General features: G+C 44.6%; 1 protein-coding gene across 1 annotated transcript in view; it reads left to right on the top strand.

The window, feature by feature from the left end:
- The first annotated feature begins 2,824 nt into the window (after positions 1 to 2,824).
- The window catches only part of LOC106605879 (rap guanine nucleotide exchange factor 5), a 107,207-nt gene continuing 86,683 nt past the window's right edge, over positions 2,825 to 23,348 (top strand). Inside the window, exons 1-3 of the mRNA XM_082959700.1 lie at positions 2,825 to 3,343; positions 20,214 to 20,353; positions 21,252 to 21,364. Coding sequence (XP_082815826.1) covers positions 3,146 to 3,343; positions 20,214 to 20,353; positions 21,252 to 21,364 — 451 coding nt within the window. The 5' untranslated portion in view covers positions 2,825 to 3,145. The remainder of the gene's footprint in view (positions 3,344 to 20,213; positions 20,354 to 21,251; positions 21,365 to 23,348) is intronic.

Raw genomic sequence — 23,348 nt, 5'->3', positions numbered from 1 at the left:
AAGGTTCACCTTCCAACAGGACAACGACCCTATGCACACAGCCAGGACAAGGCAGGAGTGGCTTCGTGACAAGTCTCTGAATGTCCTTGAGTGACCGAGGCAGAGCCCGGACTGGAACCCGATCAAACATCTCTGGAGAGATTTGCAGTTCAACACAAGAAAGACCATGACTGTGTCCCAAATGGCACCCTGTTGCCTGTATAGTACATACCCACCAACAGCTGGGATAGGGCATTGTCAACAGCTACATCTTTTGGACTGAGTGGATGGTAGAGAGCCAAGGAGGCTAAGAAGACTCGAGGGGGAATCTCTCTGATGTGGTCTATGCTTTGGTTTGTTCACATTAGGAATGAGAGCGCACCTGGCATTGCCCAGGTGACTGGACCCACATCTCCCTTTTGTCTTGTACTGTACAGTCAGTGGGTGGTGGTGGTCAGCTATTCAGACCAGGAATAGACTGTGCTGGTACCAGAGAATTGTTTGTTTAATACACACCCTAGGTTGTGTAGCACAGCCAACAGAGGCAGAGATATCAGTACACTACTGTAGCTCAATGCATGACATCTATAATGTCAAGGCTTGGTTGTTTAGATTCATGACCTCATTAACTTGCTATGTGTTTCCGTTCATCATACAAAATGTGTAAGTACATCGTTTGAGACAGGGTTGAGAGGTTTTCTATAATAAGAGGAAGAGGGGTCAAATGATATATAGACCATAGTGGTAAATGCATGATGTACGGTAGTTAAAGCCCTGGCTTTCTTTGGCAGACGTTACCTTCGTCCCAAATGGCACCCTGTTTCCGATATAGTACACTTCTTTTAACCATAGACCTATGTGCTCTGGTCAAAAGTAGTGCACTACATAGGAAATATGGAGCCCTTTGGGATGTAAACGTTATCAACTATTATTATTAAGTGGATTAGAGAGGAGAAGGTCACAAAGGTCATTCATTGTATGACTATAATTTCTGCCCAGAAAATACATGTTTAATTGGACAAAGTGCATTAAAGAGGAAATGTAATTCTGGAGAAATAGGATTTCCTATTTATTTTTTGCATAGTTTCCTTATCAAAATATTCCACATAGCAGCAGTACAGATGAAGGATCTTAATTTGAGCCAGTTTGCTACAGCAGGAAAAGAATCCTGCAGCAACAGAAAATGTGAATTATTATGTGGATTATAATGAATTAACATTTTTGTAGGGGTTGATACATTTTTCGTAAGGGAAAATCAAGTGAAAGAAGCTTTTTTTAACCTCAAATACACTATATGTTTAGTTCTCCTGCAACAGAGTGATCAAATTAAGATCCTACATCTGTATGTCATAGAGTGTGAGTGATATTGTAATTGGCTTATATGATTATTATGTGGGCACTAAAGAAGTGACCCATCTTCTTCGGGATCGGTGTCCCTTCCACGGGACGGTTGAGCTAACATAGGCTAATGCGATTAGCATGAGGTTGTAAGTAACAAGAACATTTCTCAGGACATAGACATATTCGATATTGGCAGAAAGCTTAAATTCTTGTTAATCTAACTGCAGTGTCCAATTTACAGTAGCTATTACAGTGAAGGAATACCATGCTATTGTTTGAGGAGAGTGCCTAATTTTGAACATCAAAAGTTATTAATAAACAAATTAGGCACATTTGGCCAGTCTTGATAAAAAATGTTGAACAGAAATGCAATGGTTCATTGGATCAGCCTAAAACATTGCGCATACACTGCTGCCATCTAGTGGCCAAATTCTAAATTGCACCTTGGCTGGAATAATACATTATGGCCTTTCTCTTGCATTTCAAAGATGATGGTACAAAAAATACAAAAGAACGGTTGTTTTTTTTCTTTGTATTATTTTTTTATCAGATCTATTGTGTTATATTCTCCTACATCCCTTTCACATTTCCACAAACTTCAAAGGGTTTCCTTTCAAATGGTACCACGAATATGCATATCCTTGCTTCAGGGCCTGAGCTACAGGCAGTTGGATTTGGGTATGTAATTTTAGGCGAAAATTTGAAAAAAAGTGGTGGATCCTGTAGAGATTCTAAGGCAATATATTTTTTAATCTATTTACAAATGAGACCTACCCAGCCATCATCACATGCATCCCGATGGGGTTCTGTAGGAGCTAGGGTGTGTAAAGGACTTTCAATGTCCCTTAGACCCAACTCTTCAGTCTGGCCCACCTATTCAATAACAGAAAGTACAGAACGGAGCAAGGATAGGACGAGCACAACAGCAGACCAACCTGTGACAGACCACTCTGTGACAGACCACCCTGTGACAGCAGCACTGAATGTTCTTCTGAAAATATCTAACAACTAAAATATCTTGTTGTGTCGGTCATTGTTGGAAAGTGAACCCAGATTCTTCCACTGTGTTCCTCTGTGAACCCAGATTCTTCCACTTCCTCTGTGTTCTCTCAGGGGGTCCAACCCCCCCCCCCCCCCCCCCCTACCTCCCCCTGTCTACCACACCCCCAGTGTTCACCCACCCAGGCCCAGCCCACCTCAGCCAGCATGGACAGGGGGAGGTAGAGATAGTGGAACTTCCTCTGCAGGCGCTGGTCTTGAGTGCTTTACCAGATGTTTCCTGATCCCCTCTCTCCCCCTCTCTCTCTCACCCTCTCCCTCCCTCCCTCCCTCCCTCCCTCCCTCCCTCCCTCCCTCCCTCCCTCCCTCCCTCCCTCCCTCCCTCCCTCCCTCCCTCCCTCCCTCCCTCTCTTCCTTCCTTCCCTCCCCTCCCTCTCTCTTTCCCTCCCTCTCTCGCCTCCCTTCCTCCTTCCCCAGCAGTGAAAGGGAAGGGAAGGAGGGAGTAACAGTCAGTCTCTCTCTCCCTCTGGATCTAGTCATATAGAACAGAGGCACCTGGAGTCCTTGCTGCTTCATAGCCCTCTTATCCCTCTATTTCTGCCTCTGCAGGCCAACCAGAGAGCCAGCCGGAGCTGTTGTTGGTGCTTCTACAGGGATCTGCTTTAGCTCAGTGAGAAGAGGCCGTAACTCACCTGCGCTCACAGACAAACAGCCAGACAACTAAACACACTCAAGGTTGCCCGGCCCATCCCCCTCACACACACCTTTGGAGTACACTGTGAGAGAGGAGGAGAGGAGTACACCGTGCTGGTTCTACTCTATAGTAATGTCGTGGGACTGTGGACTGAAGTACATGTTCTCTGTGTCCCCGGCGCTGCAGCCGGGGGGTGGGGGTGTGTGTGCCTTGCACGACAAGGAGGACCTGTCCCGTTTGGAGATGGTCCAGAGACTGGCCAAGGACGGATGCCGCTTCCTCCAGAACCACAACAACAGCAGCAAGGCCACCCCGGAGAGGACAGCAGAGGTGAGAGACAACATCACGCTGCATTCACAGAATATTAACACTGTGACAGAGCTGGAGAAATCATCACACTCTCAAACACTGTGACAGAGTTAGTCTAGAGAAATCAAAAGACACTCAAACACTGTGACAGAGTTAGTCTAGAGAAATCATCACATGCTCAAACACTGTGACAGAGTTAGTCTAGAGAAATCATCACATGCTCAAACACTGTGACAGAGTTAGTCTAGAGAAATCATCACACGCTCAAACACTGTGACAGAGTTAGTCTAGAGAAATCATCACATGCTCAAATACTGTGACAGAGTTAGTCTAGAGAAATCATCACATGCTCAAATACTGTGACAGAGTTAGTCTAGAGAAATCATCACACGCTCAAACACTGTGACAGAGTTAGTCTAGAGAAATCATCACATGCTCAAACACTGTGACAGAGTTAGTCTAGAGAAATCATCACACGCTCAAACACTGTGACAGAGTTAGTCTAGAGAAATCATCACATGCTCAAATACTGTGACAGAGTTAGTCTAGAGAAATCATCACATGCTCAAATACTGTGACAGAGTTAGTCTAGAGAAATCATCACACGCTCAAACACTGTGACAGAGTTAGTCTAGAGAAATCATCACACGCTCAAACACTGTGACAGAGTTAGTCTAGAGAAATCACCAGACACTCAAACACTGTGACAGAGTTAGTCTAGAGAAATCATCACACGCTCAAACACTTTGACAGTTAGTCTAGAAAAATCATCACATGCTCAAACACTGTGACAGAGTTAGTCTAGAGAAATCATCACACGCTCAAACACTGTGACAGAGTTAGTCTAGAGAAATCGTCACACTCTCAAACACTGTGACAGAGTTAGTCTAGAGAAATCATCACACGCTCAAACACTGTGACAGAGTTAGTCTAGAGAAATCATCACATGCTCAAATACTGTGACAGAGTTAGTCTAGAGAAATCATCACACGCTCAAACACTTTGACAGTTAGTCTAGAGAAATCATCACACTCTCAAACACTGTGACAGAGTTAGTCTAGAGAAATCATCACATGCTCAAACACTGTGACAGAGTTAGTCTAGAGAAATCATCACATGCTCAAATACTGTGACAGAGTTAGTCTAGAGAAATCATCACACGCTCAAACACTGTGACAGAGTTAGTCTAGAGAAATCATCACACGCTCAAACACTGTGACAGAGTTAGTCTAGAGAAATCATCACACGCTCAAACACTGTGACAGAGTTAGTCTAGAGAAATCATCACACGCTCAAACACTGTGACAGAGTCTAGAGAAATCACCAGACACTAAAACACTGTGACAGAGTTAGTCTAGAGAAATCATCACATGCTCAAATACTGTGACAGAGTTAGTCTAGAGAAATCATCACATGCTCAAACACTGTAACAGAGTTAGTCTAGAGAAATCATCACACGCTCAAACACTGTGACAGAGTTAGTCTCGAGAAATCACCAGACACTAAAACACTGTGACAGAGTTAGTCTAGAGAAATCACCAGCCACTCAAACACTGTGACAGAGTTAGTCTAGAGAAATCATCACATGCTCAAATACTGTGACAGAGTTAGTCTAGAGAAATCATCACATGCTCAAACACTGTAACAGAGTTAGTCTAGAGAAATCACCAGCCACTCAAACACTGTGACAGAGTTAGTCTAGAGAAATCACCAGCCACTCAAACACTGTGACAGAGTTAGTCTAGAGAAATCACCAGCCACTCAAACACTGTGACAGAGTTAGTCTAGAGAAATCACCAGACACTCAAACACTGTGACAGAGTTAGTCTAGAGAAATCATCACACGCTCTAACACTGTGACAGAGTTAGTCTAGAGAAATCATCACACGCTCTAACACTGTGACAGAGTTAGTCTAGAGAAATCACCAGACACTAAAACACTGTGACAGAGTTAGTCTAGAGAAATCATCACACGCTCTAACACTGTGACAGAGTTAGTCTAGAGAAATCATCACACGCTCTAACACTGTGACAGAGTTAGTCTAGAGAAATCATCACACGCTCAAACACTGTGACAGAGTTAGTCTAGAGAAATCATCACACGCTCAAACACTGTGACAGAGTTAGTCTAGAGAAATCACCAGACACTCAAACACTGTGACAGAGTTAGTCTAGAGAAATCATCACACGCTCAAACACTTTGACAGTTAGTCTAGAAAAATCATCACATGCTCAAACACTGTGACAGAGTTAGTCTAGAGAAATCATCACACGCTCAAACACTGTGACAGAGTTAGTCTAGAGAAATCGTCACACTCTCAAACACTGTGACAGAGTTAGTCTAGAGAAATCATCACACGCTCAAACACTGTGACAGAGTTAGTCTAGAGAAATCATCACATGCTCAAATACTGTGACAGAGTTAGTCTAGAGAAATCATCACACGCTCAAACACTTTGACAGTTAGTCTAGAGAAATCATCACACTCTCAAACACTGTGACAGAGTTAGTCTAGAGAAATCATCACATGCTCAAACACTGTGACAGAGTTAGTCTAGAGAAATCATCACATGCTCAAATACTGTGACAGAGTTAGTCTAGAGAAATCATCACACGCTCAAACACTGTGACAGAGTTAGTCTAGAGAAATCATCACACGCTCAAACACTGTGACAGAGTTAGTCTAGAGAAATCATCACACGCTCAAACACTGTGACAGAGTTAGTCTAGAGAAATCATCACACGCTCAAACACTGTGACAGAGTCTAGAGAAATCACCAGACACTAAAACACTGTGACAGAGTTAGTCTAGAGAAATCATCACATGCTCAAATACTGTGACAGAGTTAGTCTAGAGAAATCATCACATGCTCAAACACTGTAACAGAGTTAGTCTAGAGAAATCATCACACGCTCAAACACTGTGACAGAGTTAGTCTCGAGAAATCACCAGACACTAAAACACTGTGACAGAGTTAGTCTAGAGAAATCACCAGCCACTCAAACACTGTGACAGAGTTAGTCTAGAGAAATCATCACATGCTCAAATACTGTGACAGAGTTAGTCTAGAGAAATCATCACATGCTCAAACACTGTAACAGAGTTAGTCTAGAGAAATCACCAGCCACTCAAACACTGTGACAGAGTTAGTCTAGAGAAATCATCACATGCTCAAACACTGTGACAGAGTTAGTCTAGAGAAATCATCACATGCTCAAACACTGTGACAGAGTTAGTCTAGAGAAATCATCACACGCTCAAACACTGTGACAGAGTTAGTCTAGAGAAATCATCACACGCTCAAACACTGTGACAGAGTTAGTCTAGAGAAATCACCAGACACTAAAACACTGTGACAGAGTTAGTCTAGAGAAATCATCACACGCTCTAACACTGTGACAGAGTTAGTCTAGAGAAATCACCAGACACTCAAACACTGTGACAGAGTTAGTCTAGAGAAATCATCACACGCTCTAACACTGTGACAGAGTTAGTCTAGAGAAATCATCACACGCTCTAACACTGTGACAGAGTTAGTCTAGAGAAATCACCAGACACTAAAACACTGTGACAGAGTTAGTCTAGAGAAATCATCACACGCTCTAACACTGTGACAGAGTTAGTCTAGAGAAATCATCACACGCTCTAACACTGTGACAGAGTTAGTCTAGAGAAATCATCACACGCTCAAACACTGTGACAGAGTTAGTCTAGAGAAATCATCACACGCTCTAACACTGTGACAGAGTTAGTCTAGAGAAATCACCAGACACTCAAACACTACAGTCTTAGAAAAAAGGGTTCCAAAAGGGTTCTTTGCGGAGGGATAGGGTTCTACCAAGAACCGTTTTGATCAGAAGAACCGTTTTGGAAAACCAGTGTTCTTTGTAAGGCAAAGGGTTCTACCTAGAACCTTTAACATCCTAAGAACCGTTTTTGGAAGAAAGGGTTCTTTGGAAGGCAAGTAGGGTTTTACATAGAACCAGATATAATATTTCCCAGCTCTATTGCAGGGAGATTTTCAGATGTTTGGTTTTACTGTAATATCTTTGTTTTGCATGTACATTTATTAATTTGGATTAACTTTATGCTATACAATGATAAATAACATATCCTTTCTGTTGGATTTATTGCACCCGTTACTGAAATGGTTGTTCCAGTTTAGATGAATGAGGTAACCTCAGTATTCAGTCTTCCCTATCCTGGCAGTCATTTTGAATACAGGTTGCAGGTGATTAACAATGTTGGATATCCTAACACTGTCTGGGTTCCAGTAGGAATTATCCTAACACCACTGTGTTAGGATATAACTAGGCCCTCAAATAAAGGCCTTATGATATATGTTATGTATTGTCAAAAATAATACAATTGTCTGGTTAAACCATTTATAGAGGATCCTAGGAAGAACCGTCCAAAGATAAAAGGGTTCTCTGAAAAACCCTTCATAAACGGTTCTAAGCAGAACCCTTCATAGAGGATTCTACCCAGCACTAAAAAAGGTTCCCATATGGGGACAAACCGAAGAACCCTGCATGGTTCTATTTAGCAGCTTTTTCTCTAAGAGTGTTCTGTATGACTGAACGAGGGGGAAGGAAAAGGGATGTGTGTACTGTAGCAAAACTAGTTATCAGTTTGAACAATACACAAAAGTGTCTGTTTTATGATTGTGAGCCGTCCTGAGATGACACATGTACATCATTCGACAAGTCATTTAGTCAGTGCATCTATTTCATATGAATGAAAGTAAAAGCATGTGGGGACAAAATGTTTTGGAGAGTGGGTATTCCTCATACAGAAGTTGTGACTATTGGCTTTGTTACTACTGTAATTCAATAATGTAGGAGATGAAAGCACAATCTTAATGAAGAAACATAGTCCCAGTTTATCTCACGCTAAATTGCACAAAGCATTATTTTATCAGGACAGTATCAGCTGCCTGATGCTGAGTGGGTGCATCAATAAGTCTCTAATTCAAATGATACTCTTATCTTGTATTCTAATTGTATCTATCCCAATTAGCATACTATTCTCTAACACACACAGTCCCACTACATTAGATACCATGTCTGACATTCTCTAACACACAGTCCCACTACATTAGATACATTAGATGTCTGACATTCTCTAACACACAGTCCCACTACATTAGATGCATTAGATGTCTGACATTCTCTAACACACAGTCCCACTACATTAGATACATTAGATGTCTGACATTCTCTAACACACAGTCCCACTACATTAGATACATTAGATGTCTGACATTCTCTAACACACAGTCCCACGACATTAGATACATTAAATGTCTGACATTCTCTAACACACAGTCCCACTACATTAGATACATCAGATGTCTGACATTCTCAATGCACAGTCCCACTACATTAGATACATTAGATGTCTGACTCTGGGGCATACAGTTCCTGTACAGTACCGTGTGTGTGCTTGTACATGTATGTGTGTTGCATGTGTGTGTTGCATGAGTGTATGCTGTACTGTCTGTTGATTCATAATGCTTATAAGCACCACTCCCTCTATAAGCCTCACTCCCTCTAGAGCACCACTCCCTCTATAAGCACCACTACCTCTAGAGCACCACTACCTCTAGAGCACCACTCCCTCTAGAGCACCACTCCCTCTACAGTACCACTCGCTCTAGATCTCCCTCTCTAGAGCACCACTCCCTCTAGATCACCCTCTCTAGAACACCACTCCCTCTATAAGCACCACTCCCTCTAGAGCACCACTCCCTCTAGAGCACCACTCCCTCTATAAACATCACTCCCTCTATAAGCACCACTCCCTCTAGAGCACCACTCCCTCTATAAGCATCACTCCCTCTATAAGCACCACTCCCTCTATAAGCACCACTCCTTCTATAAGCACCACTCCCTCTAGAGCACCACTCCCTCTAGAGCATCACTCCCTCTAGAGCACCACTCCCTCTATAAGCACCACTCCCTCTAGAGCACCACTCCCTCTAGAGCACCACTCCCTCTATAAGCACCACTCCCTCTAGAGCACCACTCCCTCTAGAGCACCACTCCATCTAGATCACCCTCTCTAGAGCACCACTCCCTCTAGATCACCCTCTCTTGAGCACCACTCCCTCTAGATCACCCTCTCTAGAGCACCACTCCCTCTATAAGCACCACTCCCTCTAGAGCACCACTCCCCCTAGAGCACCACTCCCTCTATAAACATCACTCCCTCTATAAGCATCACTCCCTCTAGAGCACAACTCCCTCTATAAGCACCCCTCCCTCTAGAGCACCACTCCCTCTATAAGCGCCACTCCCTCTAGAGCACCACTCCCTCTAGAGCACCACTCCCTCTAGAGCACCCTCTCTAGAGCACCACTCCCTCTAGATCACCTTCTCTAGAGCACCACTCCCTCTAGATCACCCTCTCTAGAGCACCACTCCCTCTATAAGCACCACTCCCTCTAGAGCACCACTCCCTCTAGAGCACCACTCCCTCTATAAACATCACTCCCTCTATAAGCACCACTCCCTCTAGAGCACCACTCCCTCTATAAGCACCACTCCCCCTAGAGCACCACTCCCTCTAAAGCACCACTCCCTCTATAAGCACCACTCCCTCTATAAGCACCACTCCCTCTATAAGCACCACTCCCTCTAGAGCACCACTCCCTCTATAAGCACCACTCCCTCTATAAGCACCACTCCCTCTAGAGCACCACTCCCTCTATAAGCATCACTCCCTCTATAAGCACCACTCCCTCTAGAAGCACCACTCCCTCTAGAGCACCACTCCCCCTAGAGCACCACTCCCCCTAGAGCACCACTCCCCCTAGAGCACCACTCCCTCTAGAGCACCACTCCCCCTAGAGCACCACTCCCCCTAGAGCACCACTCCCTCTAGAGCACCACTCCCTCTAGAGCACCACTCCCCCTAGAGCACCACTCCCTCTATAAGCATCACTCCCTCTATAAGCACCACTCCCTCTAGAGCACCACTCCCTCTATAAGCACCACTCCCTCTAGAAGCACCACTCCCTCTAGAAGCACCACTCCCTCTAGAGCACCACTCCCCCTAGAGCACCACTCCCTCTAGAGCACCACTCCCTCTAGAGCACCACTCCCTCTATAAGCACCACTCCCCCTAGAGCACCACTCCCCCTAGAGCACCACTCCCCCTAGAGCACCACTCCCCCTAGAGCACCACTCCCTCTAGAGCACCACTCCCCCTAGAGCACCACTCCCTCTATAAGCACCACTCCATCTAGAGCACCACTCCCCCTAGAGCACCACTCCCCCTAGAGCACCACTCCCTCTAGAGCACCACTCCCCCTAGAGCACCACTCCCTCTATAAGCACCACTCCATCTAGAGCACCACTCCCCCTAGAGCACCACTCCCGCTAGAGCACCACTCCCTCTAGAGCGCCACTCCCTCTATAAGCACCACTCCATCTAGAGCACCACTCCCTCTAGAGCACCACTCCCTCTAGAGCCAACCATTCATCCAAATGATCTTAACTTGTCATCTGGTATTATTGGATGGCTCATATCCGGTAATGCCTCTGCCAGGAGGATCCCTCCAGGAACAGGGTTGGAGTGAAAACCTCCAGGAGGGTATCTCTCCAGGAACAGGGTTATAGTGAAAACCTCCAGGAGGGTATCTCTCCAGGAACAGGGTTATAGTGAAAACCTCCAGGAGGGTATCTCTCCAGGAACAGGGTTAGAGTGAAAACCTCCAGGAGGGCATCTCCAGGAACAGGTTTGGAGAACCCTGCCCTAGTGAACCAAGCCTACTGCCTGCCCACTCACTTGTTATTCTGAGAACTAGAAGGATCTGTGAGGGGAGTATTATTAAGTCCTACGTAACACTCCATTCAGTTACCTTGGAATACACCTACTGTAAGAGCTATATGGCAATGATTGACAAACCTCTAGCTAGCTACTGTGACTGCCTTATTAACCTGTTAAAAACAAATGAGATTCATTTTGTTCCTAACAACCGTATACTTAGAACCAGCATAATGTCAATACCGTTAACTGAATCCAATCTGTGATTTATCAGTGTTATTGGGTGGTTAAGAGCGCTCACTCAATTTTGTGTCAAAATCCAACAGCCTATTGGAACGCTTGAGAGGAGGTGGTGTCCTGATTGGCTAGCTCGGTGTAGGGTGAAGTTGCCCCTAGATGCTGATCTCAGGAAAATGTAGCATTTTGCCCACTAATGGTTAAGGTCAGGACTGCGGGAGGGAAGCTGATCCTAGGTCTGTACCTAGAACCACCCTGGAGCGCTGAGTCCATGATGGCCTCAGTTCTTCCCTTCCTGCCTGGCCAGCTGTGTCTATCTGTGCAGCAGAACGGCACAACAACAATGGCAGGAAGAGCTGACGTAAGTTCCACAGGCCCCTGGCTGGCCCCACCGTGGGCTGGCCCCTCAGTCTCCCCACCATGCAAAGACATTGAGTTGGTTTCAGGGTGGATTTCAATGCTGCAGGTCCCTGACCTTTTCTCCAAAACACTGGAGATGAGTCCCAAACTGCACATTTTTCCCTATATAGTGCATTACGATTGACCAGAGCCCTATGGACCCTGGTCAAAGTACTGTAGGTCACTATATAGGGATCCATTTGGGACGCAGCCTGGAGCAGGGTTGGTTACTGTTGCCCTGCCTGTCATAATTCACCACAATGAACGTGACTCTACTGTACACCGTAGCATGGCCTTAAATGCCATCTTAGATGTGATAACATCTCCTTGTCGTTGTGTGTTCTTTCAGTAAATGTCACCTTCTTATTCAATAGGACTAACTCTTCTACGTCAAGTGGGTGTCTCAAGTAGGGCTGTGCCCTCAAACCTATTTTTATTCTCAACCTTTTTAATATAGCCCACATGAAAAGAAAGGAGAACATGTTTTGTTGGTGGGATTTGAGTTGGTTTATAATAGATAAGATTGCAGGCAGGGCATGGCTTTGAAATATGAAGAGTTCCAGTTTAAAGGAAAGGAATTATGAAAAGACGCTACAGCACATACAGTATACAGTACTCTTTACAGTATACAGTACTCTCTGTAACATACACTGACCTCTACCCTCATGAAAACATCCTAGCAGTGTCCTACTAAACCTGGAAAGTGGTGCAGTTCTTGCTCTGATAGATGTTCTGTTTACATCGACCTGTTGGGGAGTTGAATTACTGTATATAGGAAGGAAGTCGGTTGGACTCTCAAGAAGCAGTGTCACTTGCCATGTCATCATAGTAATGCAAAATGCATCATCATGATGATGATGTGGCTAGTGGGGCAGCAGGTAGCCTAGTGGTTTGAGCGTTAGGCCAGTCACTGAAAGGTTGCAAGTTCAAATCCTTGAGCTGACAAAGTAAAAATCTGTTGTTCTGCCCCTGAACAAGACAGTTAACCCACTGTTCCCTGGTAGGCTATCATTGAAAATAAGAATTCATTCTTAACTGAGTTGCCTAGTTAAACAAAGGTATGAAAAAGTGACATGTTGCTCCTTGAAAATCCTTCATCTTTACAGCTTGACTAATTCTTAAGGAAAATACCACTCAAAAATATGTTTTTATTACAGGATCTGGCTTGAACGTAGTCTGAATGCTAAAGCAACATGTTCTGAAATGCAGTTAGAAAAACATTTCCTTCATGAAGAATAATAATGCATTCCATGTATTCTACACCTATTCTAGTCTGTTACCGTTGTAGTTCTATGCCTTGCATTTTCAGGGGCAGCTGTGTACTTATCTCTGTGCATACTCGTATTGCTCCCTCTAACGCCGTTGTAATCTATAGCACCTCCATAGAAAATGCACTTGCTGAGCATTTTTCATTCCTAGTCTAACACAGGACAAATCCATTTTGAACACAGAGATAACTCTCCACAGTACAGTACATACAGTATCTTAGCACTAAAGCCAGTGTCCTACATGTTGTTGTGAATTGGTGATTTTTCAAGTCTGCCAGCACAGCATAATGTATGGTACTGATTATGAGACTTGTCTTCTTACTGGGAAGCCTGTGTTGATATGGAAGGTTATTGCTGCCAGGTCATAAATATTCCACAAGCTTATGTTTCCCTATCTTAGATAGCTGCTATGTTTTCCTAAAGGATTCTGTAACAGTGGATCAATGTTTTGATCGTCAGACAGTCTTCTTTGTTTTCTTGTTCATTTAAAAAAACATGTTTGTCCACTTGCAGAATAGAACAGTTTGAGATAATGTGCAGATGTCATGTTTATCTATTTTCATCACAGTGCCAATTCCTAGAGACGGACTGGAGGTTAACGGCCTAAGCAGGAATTTGAGTAACTCACTTCTGGATAGTAACCCAGACAGACTTGCGTCACATTACTTCAGTAAAAACCACATACTCTAACGATGTGCACCTTAAGGTCTTCTTCCACAGTCCTCTGATGTAAAGTCTTCTCAGTGAGAGAGAGAATTATATGTGTATCTGTGTTCTATCAAGACCCTGGAGGTCCTGCTGAGGACTTCATAGCGAACATGTTTGAGCTGCCTCAGCCGTGGTTACACAGAGAATGCCGACACTCAGCATCCCTTAAGCCTGCATGGTGCCTCTGGACGGGAAAATACCGTCTGGAGTGTTTCCATTTAGAAAGCTGTTACTACCCTGACTTAAAATGTTAAGTGGTATCAACCTATCACACGTACGTTTTGTCAGCTCAACTTGATTTCTTCGGATTTCACATAACTTAACATTTCTAAGCAGTCAATTTTGAAATTTGAAATAACTAAAGCAAGCCAACAGAGGGAGCTTTACTGGTTAGCCACAGTAGTGGGTTAGGAGTTCAGCCAAACTGGACAGATAGTGTTTCTCCTCCACAGTGTTTATGTTAGGAAACATTCTAGTGGTACTGGAGGTCACCTCCACCACTTCTACAGGAACACTGTGTCCCAGAGAGAGAGAGAGGAGAGAGAGAGAGGAGAGAGAGAGAGAGAGAGAGAGGAGAGAGAGAGAGAGAGAGAGGAGAGAGGAGAGAGAGAGAGGAGAGAGAGAAGAGAGAGAGAGAGAGGAGAGAGAGAGGAGAGAGAAAGAGAGGAGAGAGAGGAGAGAGAGAGGAGAGAGAGGAGAGAGAGAGGAGAGAGAGGAGAGAAAGAGAGGTGGAGAGAGAAGAGAGAGAGAGGAGAGAGAGGAGAGAAGAGAGAGAGAGAGAGGAGAGAGAGAGAGAGAGAGAGAGAGAGAGAGGAGAGAGAGAGAGAGAGAGGAGAGAGGAGAGAGAGAGAGGAGAGAGAGAAGAGAGAGAGAGAGAGAGAGAGAGGAGAGAGAGAGAAGAGAGAAAGAGAGGAGAGAGAGGAGAGAGAGAGGAGAGAGAGAGGAGAGAAAGAGAGGTGGAGAGAGAGAAGAGAGAGAGAGGAGAGAGAGGAGAGAAGAGAGAGTTGCACTCTGCCTCATTAAAAGCATCCATTCTGGAGTGGAGGCCAGTGCCATTGTTTATAGATGGACACTTGTGATCACAGAGGCCAGCCCATCCACAGAATAGCACAGCAGCTGGTTGACCGGTCAAAGGCACTCTCTGATTCTACACCCGAGTTAGGTTTACTGTTCAAGGTGCCATAGCACAAAATACAGTGTCTGTCCTTAAGGTTGTTTTTTTAGAGAAGGGGTTCTCAAACGTTTTGGGGCCAGGGACCCCTTTTGTGATAGCAAATTCTTCAAGAAGCATTGCCTGATGTGAACCATGCCTCGAACAAAAGAGATCTCAGAAGACGTAAGATTAAGAATTGTTGACTTGCATGCAGCTGGAAAGGGTTACAAGTATCTCTAAAAGCCTTGATGCTCATCCGTCCATCAGTCCACAGTGACATTACACATCATGCACTGCCAAGCTGTTGATTGCTGTGGATCAGTGGATAATCTGATGATGTTAAATACTGTACAACCTATGGTTGGAAACGTACATGAGGTGACATCCCCATGTAGGTTTCAGATTAAGTAAGCCTTGTCCGAGCCAGAATGCCCCATAGGGACAGGAGCCTAGCCCCTGTTTCTGTAGCGTGCAGCACCTTGATGTACAAGTAAACCCCCTGGACAGGGCACTAGTCTGTCACAGCGCCTGTCACTGGGTTCATAGAAAGCAGCTGTGTTGTTAAGTTTTCGTTATGGTGTGAAGCAGGATGCCGAGAAGCACAGCCCTCAGATTCTGGGAAACTGTTATGTTCTGCAAATCCCACCTTGACTCACTGCCTACATCCCAAATGGCACCCTATTACCTACATAGTGCACTGCTTGTCACCAAAGCCCCTATGGGTCCTGATCAAAAGCAATGCACTATGTAGGTAATAGGGTGCCATTTGGGACACAGCCACTGTACTGTGTAAGGAACTGCCAATAACATTACCATTAATGGTCTTTTTGGATACGCATGAAAAAATCCCTCCCTGTAAGATCTGCATCAGAGACGGCACCCTTTTCCCTATACAGTGCACTCCCTTTGACCAGGGAGATAGGCTGCCATTTGGGATGCAGACCAGATCTGATTGTACTGCCTGTGTTGGGGAAAGTGCTCTGCTCATTGATGGACAGCTTTTTACTTGTGTGGATGTGCATTAGTTTGTGTATGTATGTGTGTGTGGCCATGCTTTGGGATCAGTTGAAGTGTGTCAGGAAGTGGTGCTGTGCTGAAGGTCCCTGGATGCCTCAGTGCAATAGTCAATTAGAGCAGAAAACTGCAGCCACTACCAGCCTGTCTGCCTGCCTAATGGCATGCAGAGGCTTGTGTTGACTGGTGTGTGTGTGTGTGTGTGTGTGTGTGTGTGTGTGTGTGTGTGTGTGTGTGTGTGTGTGTGTGTGTGTGTGTGTGTGTGTGTGTGTGTGTGTGTGTGTGTGTGGTGTGTGTGTGTGTGTGTGTGTGCGTGTGTGTGCGTGTGTGTGTGTGTGTGATGTGTGTGTGTCTGCGTGCGTGTAGCATGCAGTAGACTCCTCATTATGAAACACTAAGTACTCCAGTCTAGACCCAGCAGTGTCAGTCATTCAACAGGCACCAATTACACCAGCAACAGACATGATTAGAATGTGCATGGCTACTGTACTCACCACCTATTAATCTACTATACTCCACCACCTATTCATCTACTGTAATGTACCACCTATTAATCTACTATACTCCACCACCTATTAATCTACTATACTCCACCACCTATTAATCTACTGTAATCTACCACCTATTAATCTACTATACTCCACCACCTAGTAATCTACTGTAATCTACCACCTATTAATCTACTATACTCCACCACCTATTAATCTACTGTACTCCACCACCTATTAATCTACTATACTCCACCACCTATTAATCTACTGTAATCTACCACCTATTAATCTACTGTACTCCACTACCTATTAATCTACTATACTCCACCACCTATTAATCTCCTATACTCACCACCTATTAATCTACTGTACTCTACCATGTATGAATCTACTGTAATCTACCACCTATTAATCTACTGTAATCTACCATCTATTATTCTACTGTACTCTACCATCTATTAATCTACTGTAATCTACCACCTATTAATCTACTGTAATCTACCATCTATTAATCTACTGTACTCTACCACCTATTAATATACTGTACTCACCACCTATTAATCTACTATACTCCACCACCTATTAATATCCTATACTCACCACCTATTAATCTACTGTACTCTACCATCTATTAATCTACTGTAATCTACCACCTATTAATCTACTGTAATCTACCATCTATTAATCTACTGTACTCTACCATCTATTAATCTACTGTACTCCACCACCTATTAATCTACTGTACTCCACCACCTATTAATCTACTATACTCCACCACCTATTAATCTACTGTAATCTACCACCTATTAATCTACTGTACTCCACCACCTATTAATCTACTATACTCCACCACCTATTAATCTCCTATACTCACCCCCTATTAATCTACTGTACTCTACCATCTATTAATCTACTGTAATCTACCACCTATTCATCTACTGTAATCTACCATCTATTAATCTACTGTACTCTACCATCTATTAATCTACTGTAATCTACCACTATAATCTACTAATCTACCACCTATTAATCTACTATACTCCACCACCTATTAATATACTGTACTCACCACCTATTAATCTACTGAATCTACCACCTATTAATCTACCTATAGTCTCACCACCTATTAATCTACTGTACTCTACCATCTATTAATCTACTGTAACTCTACCACATCTATTAATCTACTGTACTCTACCATCTATTAATCATACTGTACGTCTACCATCTATTAATCTACTGTACTCTACCATATATTAATCTACTGTTCTCTACCACCTAGTAATCTACTGTACTCTACCATCTAGTAATCTACAGTACTCTACCACCTATTAACATACTATACCCTACCATCTATTAATCTACTGTACTCCACCACCTATTAATCTACTATACTCCACCACCTATTAATCTACTGTAATCTACCACCTATTCATCTACTGTACTCTACCATCTATTAACCTACTGGAATCTACCATCTAGTAATCTACTGTAATCTACCATCTATTAATCTACTGTACTCTACCATCGATTAATCTACTGTACTCTAGAACCTATTAATCTACTGTACTCTACCATCTATTAATCTACTGTACTCTACCATCTATTAATCTACTGTATTCTACCACCTATTAATCTACTGTACTCTACCACCTATTAATCTACTGTAATCTACCACCTATTAATCTACTGTACTCTACCATCTAGTAATCTACTGTAATCTACCACCTATTAATCTACTGTACTCTACCATCTAGTAATCTAATGTACTCTACCATCTATTCATCTACTGTAATCTACCATCTAGTAATCTACTGTACTCTACCATCGATTAATCTACTGTACTCTACCACCTATTAATAATGTGCATCCGAAATGGCACCCTATTCCCATCCCCCTACCAAAAGTAGTGCACTATACAGGGAATAGGGTACTATTCTGGCTCTGTATCTACTGCCTAAATATCACTGACTTTACTGAATGTCAAATGCTTCAACCATTCATTTAATTGGTTTATTATGCAAACTGTATACTTGGCAGAAATCATCATGCATGGCTACTTGCAAAGCTGACATGTTCAGGCATCCGATGAGAGAAATAATGAGATGGAATGGAAGAGAGATGTAGAATCACTAGTCCTGGTTCAACCAGTCAATTACAATCACCATTACAGGTCCATTACAATCACCATTACAGGCTATTTTGTTGAAGAATACTATTTTTTTTGTGCTTATGTATTAATGTTTTCCAGTATTCATCCACTCCCTCTACTAATCCCTAATGCTCTCTGAGGTAACTGAATAGTGATTTCCATCTGGTATGTGTGTTTGTGTTTGTTCAGTTATGAGCCAAACAGCTACAAATGGTTGAATGTGACTTCCTTTTCCCAGTTCCCACAACCCCCCACTACACTTCTCTTGCACATCATCCCAACCTCGATTCCTAAAAGGGCCTTCATGTGTCCCTTGGTTTCCACTGCAGCCAATATCCCCCGGCCTAATTGGTTCAATTTGTTTCTTCCCCTTTGTCTGCATTGGTGCCGGTGTTAACCCTCCATGCAGATTATAGTGGTGATGGAACTCTCTTTCTAATTTACACACCCTTCAAGACATTATTGTCTTATTGAACCAATCGTATTGATAAAGATAATGAACTCTTGATTAGGACTTAAGGGGAAAAAACATCACAGTTCGACACACACACACACACACACACACACACACACACACACACACACACACACACACACACACACACACACACACACACACACACACACACACACCTTTCATTGCCTCTTAGTTTTTAATAACCTAGTCATAACCTAGCAATAATATTTAACACCATTATCTGGGACAGTTACTACTACAATATCCCAACTCAACCCCTGGGTATTCCCACAGAGAGAGTGGACTGCATAATGTGACTACTACTGAATATACATGGAGGAACTGTATAGATTTTGCTTCACAATTTATTCTGCTCTACTGCATGTGAGGAACAGTCATAAGTTGTAGTTGTTGTTGTGGTAATTGTCTCAGTGGGTTAAACTGCTATCCTTGACCCATGACTACATGAGACTGGGTGACCAGAAGAGAGGCATTCACAGCAGAGGACTCTGTTGTTCCTGTGTGGGTGGGAGGGAGGGGGGGAGGGAGAAACAGTGAAGGGGGGATGGAGTGAGAGAGAGATGACCAGTTAAGTGTTTTCCCTATGTGCCTGAAGGCTGGGAAAGATTGATAACACTCTGGTGATGACGTGACATTGCCATCGCGGTGTGTGTGTGTGTTCCTGTGTGTGAACGTGTGTTCTGCACCAGTCCCTATCTCTCTTTCTTATGAAACCCTCACACAGAGCACACAGGGGTGACATTAGAAAACCCAGAGCTGTCTCATCTGAGGCCAACAGCCTTTTACAACACACTAAGACCTGCTCCTCACATAAAACACATCCAAAGTGTTACGGAAGGAAGATAGATAAATCACGGTCTAAACAGCATTCATATCCTCTAAAGAACAATTGTTCATTAAAATATGCATTCGTTTGATTATGTGAATGTAAATACAATTCCTGACTGGGGTTTACTGATAAAAATGAATGATTATTGTAATCTATGGAGAGGGTCTTTCATTCAGAGGACTGGATGTGACAGGGCTATTGTGATGGAAATCAATGGGATGCGGTGAGAGGAAAAGAAAAGACAGGGAATCTCCTTAGTGATTATGCTCCTCCCTCCTTCCCTCTCTCTTCCCCTCCCTCCCTCCCTCCCTCCCTCCCTCCCTCCCTCCCTCCCTCCCTCCCTCCCTCCCTCCCTCCCTCCCTCCCTCCCTCCCTCCCTCCCTCCCTCCAGGCCCACAGTGACGAGGCAGTCCGTGTGTGTCTGCGGGAGCGGGGCCAGGAGGTGCTGGTGCTCCAGAGAGTGTCGTCACAGCAGCCAGCCCCCTCTGCATCGGCCAGGGGAGGGGGGAGACCAGAGGAGGGGGACAGGAGGTAAGCCTCTCTGTCTCTCCGCTTTCACCCCTCCCTCTCACTCTCTCTCTTTCCGCCCTCCTTCTAGTCGTTCTCCTCCTCAGTCTCCACACACACACACACACAACACACACACACACACACACACACACACACACACACACACACACACACACACACACACATACACTTCTAAACACAGGCGGCGTGTGCTTGCATTGCAGCTCACAGCACACAGATGGATGGAGCTAGCGTGTGTGTGTGAGAGAGAGTGAGTAAGCCGGGAGTGAGCCGTAGCTGGCTGACTGGCTGACTGGCTGACTGGCTGACTGGCTGACTGGCTGACTGGCTGACTGGCTGACTGGCTGACTGGCTGTGTAGACACAGGGGAGAGTGTCACCGTCTCAGGCTGGGTGTGGAGAACTCTCTCTGGGGTAGGGAGACCACAGGACCAGGGTTCTCCCAGGGCTCTATAGCAGCTGCAGCAGGTGGACAGCTAGGCGGATGGGCCAATGGGTGGCTGAGGGAAGGCATGCAGCAGTAACCACGGCAACAGTGGTACCGGCTGTAAGGGGCACAGGGACATGCTGAGGATGGGCACTCGGCCGCGGCCACCCCCGGACCTGCGGCAGCGGGAGGAGGGCAGGCTGCTAGCAGCGGTGGCTCTGGTGGAGCAGGAGGAGGATGAGGAGGAAGACTCAGAGGAAGGCAGCAGTGGAAGCGGGGGCAGTGACAGCGCCAGCTGGGCAGAGGAAGGGGCCAAGGCCACCAAAGTCCCCACCTTCGATGTCCCCTACTTCCGCTACATAGACGAGGAGGAGTCAGAGGGAGAGGGGGATGGACAGGAGGTGTGGAGCAGCAGTCGCTCTCTGTCCTCCATCGAGGACGACTCATCCAGTGACAGTGTTGTCTCTGACAGGTACGTGGTGGTGTCAGGGACCCCAGAGAAGATCCTAGAACACCTGCTGTCTGTCCTGAGGCTGGACAACCACCGTGATGACCAGGAGAGCACACAGCAGACTAAGGAGTCAGGTCAGTCACTTACCCCCCCAAATCAATATTTCTTGGCCTCTGGCTACTACTTTTAATCTATGTTAATCTATGTTAATCTATGCTAAACTATGTGAATATTTTTAAAGAGGCGTGAGAGAGATAGAGAGACTGTTCATATTTTATTGTATATTTCACTTTTGTTTATTATCTATTTCACTTGCTTTGGCAATGTAAACATATGTTTCCCATGCCAATAAAGCCCCTTAAATTGAAGAGAGAGAGAGAGAGAGAGAGAGAGAGAGAGAGAGAGAGAGAGAGGAGTGTCTCTTACTAAAGAGGGATAGATGACTATGTATGGTGATGAGGAAATAGGGTGATAGAGAAAGAGAGAGAATAGATTGAGAGAGATAAAGTGAGAGATGCAGGCTGCTCCTGGGAGAGTGATATATAGAGCGTTGGTAAATGGGAGAAGAGAGGTGGGAGGCTGATATATAGAGCAGTGGGAGATGAAAGAAGGGAGATGGGAGACTGATATATAGAGCAGTGGGAAATGGGAGAAGGGAGAAGGGAGGCTGATATATAGAGCGCTGATATACAGAGCAGTGGGAGATGGGAGAAGGGAGAAGGGAGGCTGATATATAGAGCAGTGGGAAATGGGAGATGGGAGGCTGATATATAGAGCAGTGGGAGATGGGAGAAGGAAGAAGGGAGGCTGATATACAGAGCAGTGGGAGATGGGAGAAGGAAGAAGGGAGGCTGATATACAGAGCAGTGGGAGATGGGAGAAGGACGAAGGGAGGCTGATATACAGAGCAGTGGGAGATGGGAGAAGGAAGAAGGGAGGCTGATATACAGAGCAGTGGGAGATGGGAGAAGGGAGGCTGATATATAGAGCAGTGGGAGATGGGAGAAGGGAGGCTGATATATGGAGCAGTAGGAGATGGGAGAAGGGAGATGGGAGGCTGATATATAGAGCAGTGGGAGATGGGAGATAGATGCAGCCGGTCCAAGATTAGTTCCCTATCAGGCTGCCTGCTCCATGCCTTGCTCCTGCCAGACCACATCATTGCTCATTCTGATGAGTAAGTGTGTGTTTGTGGCGTCACTGAACTTATCTGAACACTTAGACCTTCTCTAGAGGTCACGAGAATCACGAGCAAATGCAAGAAGCAGTGTAGAGGACGTATCAGGAAATTGTGATTTTTGAGTCAATTTGATGTTCAGATCGGTGTTCTATAAGCAGGGGATAGGGACTCAGCTCTGTACGTCCCAATGAGACACTGATCGCCTGACAAAGATCCTTCATACAGTAACTCCAGAGTCCATTCAGTCCTGGCTCCTCTAAACTAGTCATCACTCTCTCCTCTCCCTCCCTGTTTTCTCCCCCTACCCTCGCTCTCTCTCTGTTCATTCTGCAACCCTGCTAATGCTACTGTTGGGGCCCTGGGCGGCTCTCACTGCTCCCTCCAGAATAACAAGGGGGGGAGATCATACGGGATAATATGGAACCTCAGCTTCACTAAAAACCATGCAACTATAAATGGTGATGTTCTGATGAGAAGTCATTAGCTTCACGCAGGCAGCCGGCCATGTGAAGACATATGGCTATGTTCCAAATGGTACCCTGTTCTCTAAGTAGTGCACTACTTAGGGAATAGGATGCCATTTAGGACGTTGTAGTCAATGTGTTGGGGGTTGATGATAAGCAGAGCTAATATAAATCTCCTCATATATAATTGATATCTCAATGAAGTGAAAAGAACAATCTTTACAAATATAATATGCAAGCTGCTATAGCTGTTGAGGGTTAGTTCCCAGATACCCAGGCTAACCCAGACATTATAAAGAATGCAAAAGATATCTTTCTGCCAGAGAGCACTTTTTTTAAAGAACACCACAGGCATGTTTGAGGAAGATGTGATCACCATAAGCCGATAATGTAATGTACAGCTCTACACATCATTGTATTCTACTATATACCTTATCCCAGTGTTATTCAAAGTTGGGGTCATGACCCTTAGTG

Source organism: Salmo salar, chromosome 02 (genome assembly GCF_965601325.2).
Source record: "Salmo salar chromosome 02, fSalSal1, whole genome shotgun sequence".
Classification (NCBI taxonomy): domain Eukaryota; kingdom Metazoa; phylum Chordata; class Actinopteri; order Salmoniformes; family Salmonidae; genus Salmo; species Salmo salar.
This window is presented reverse-complemented; position numbering and strand designations above follow the sequence as displayed.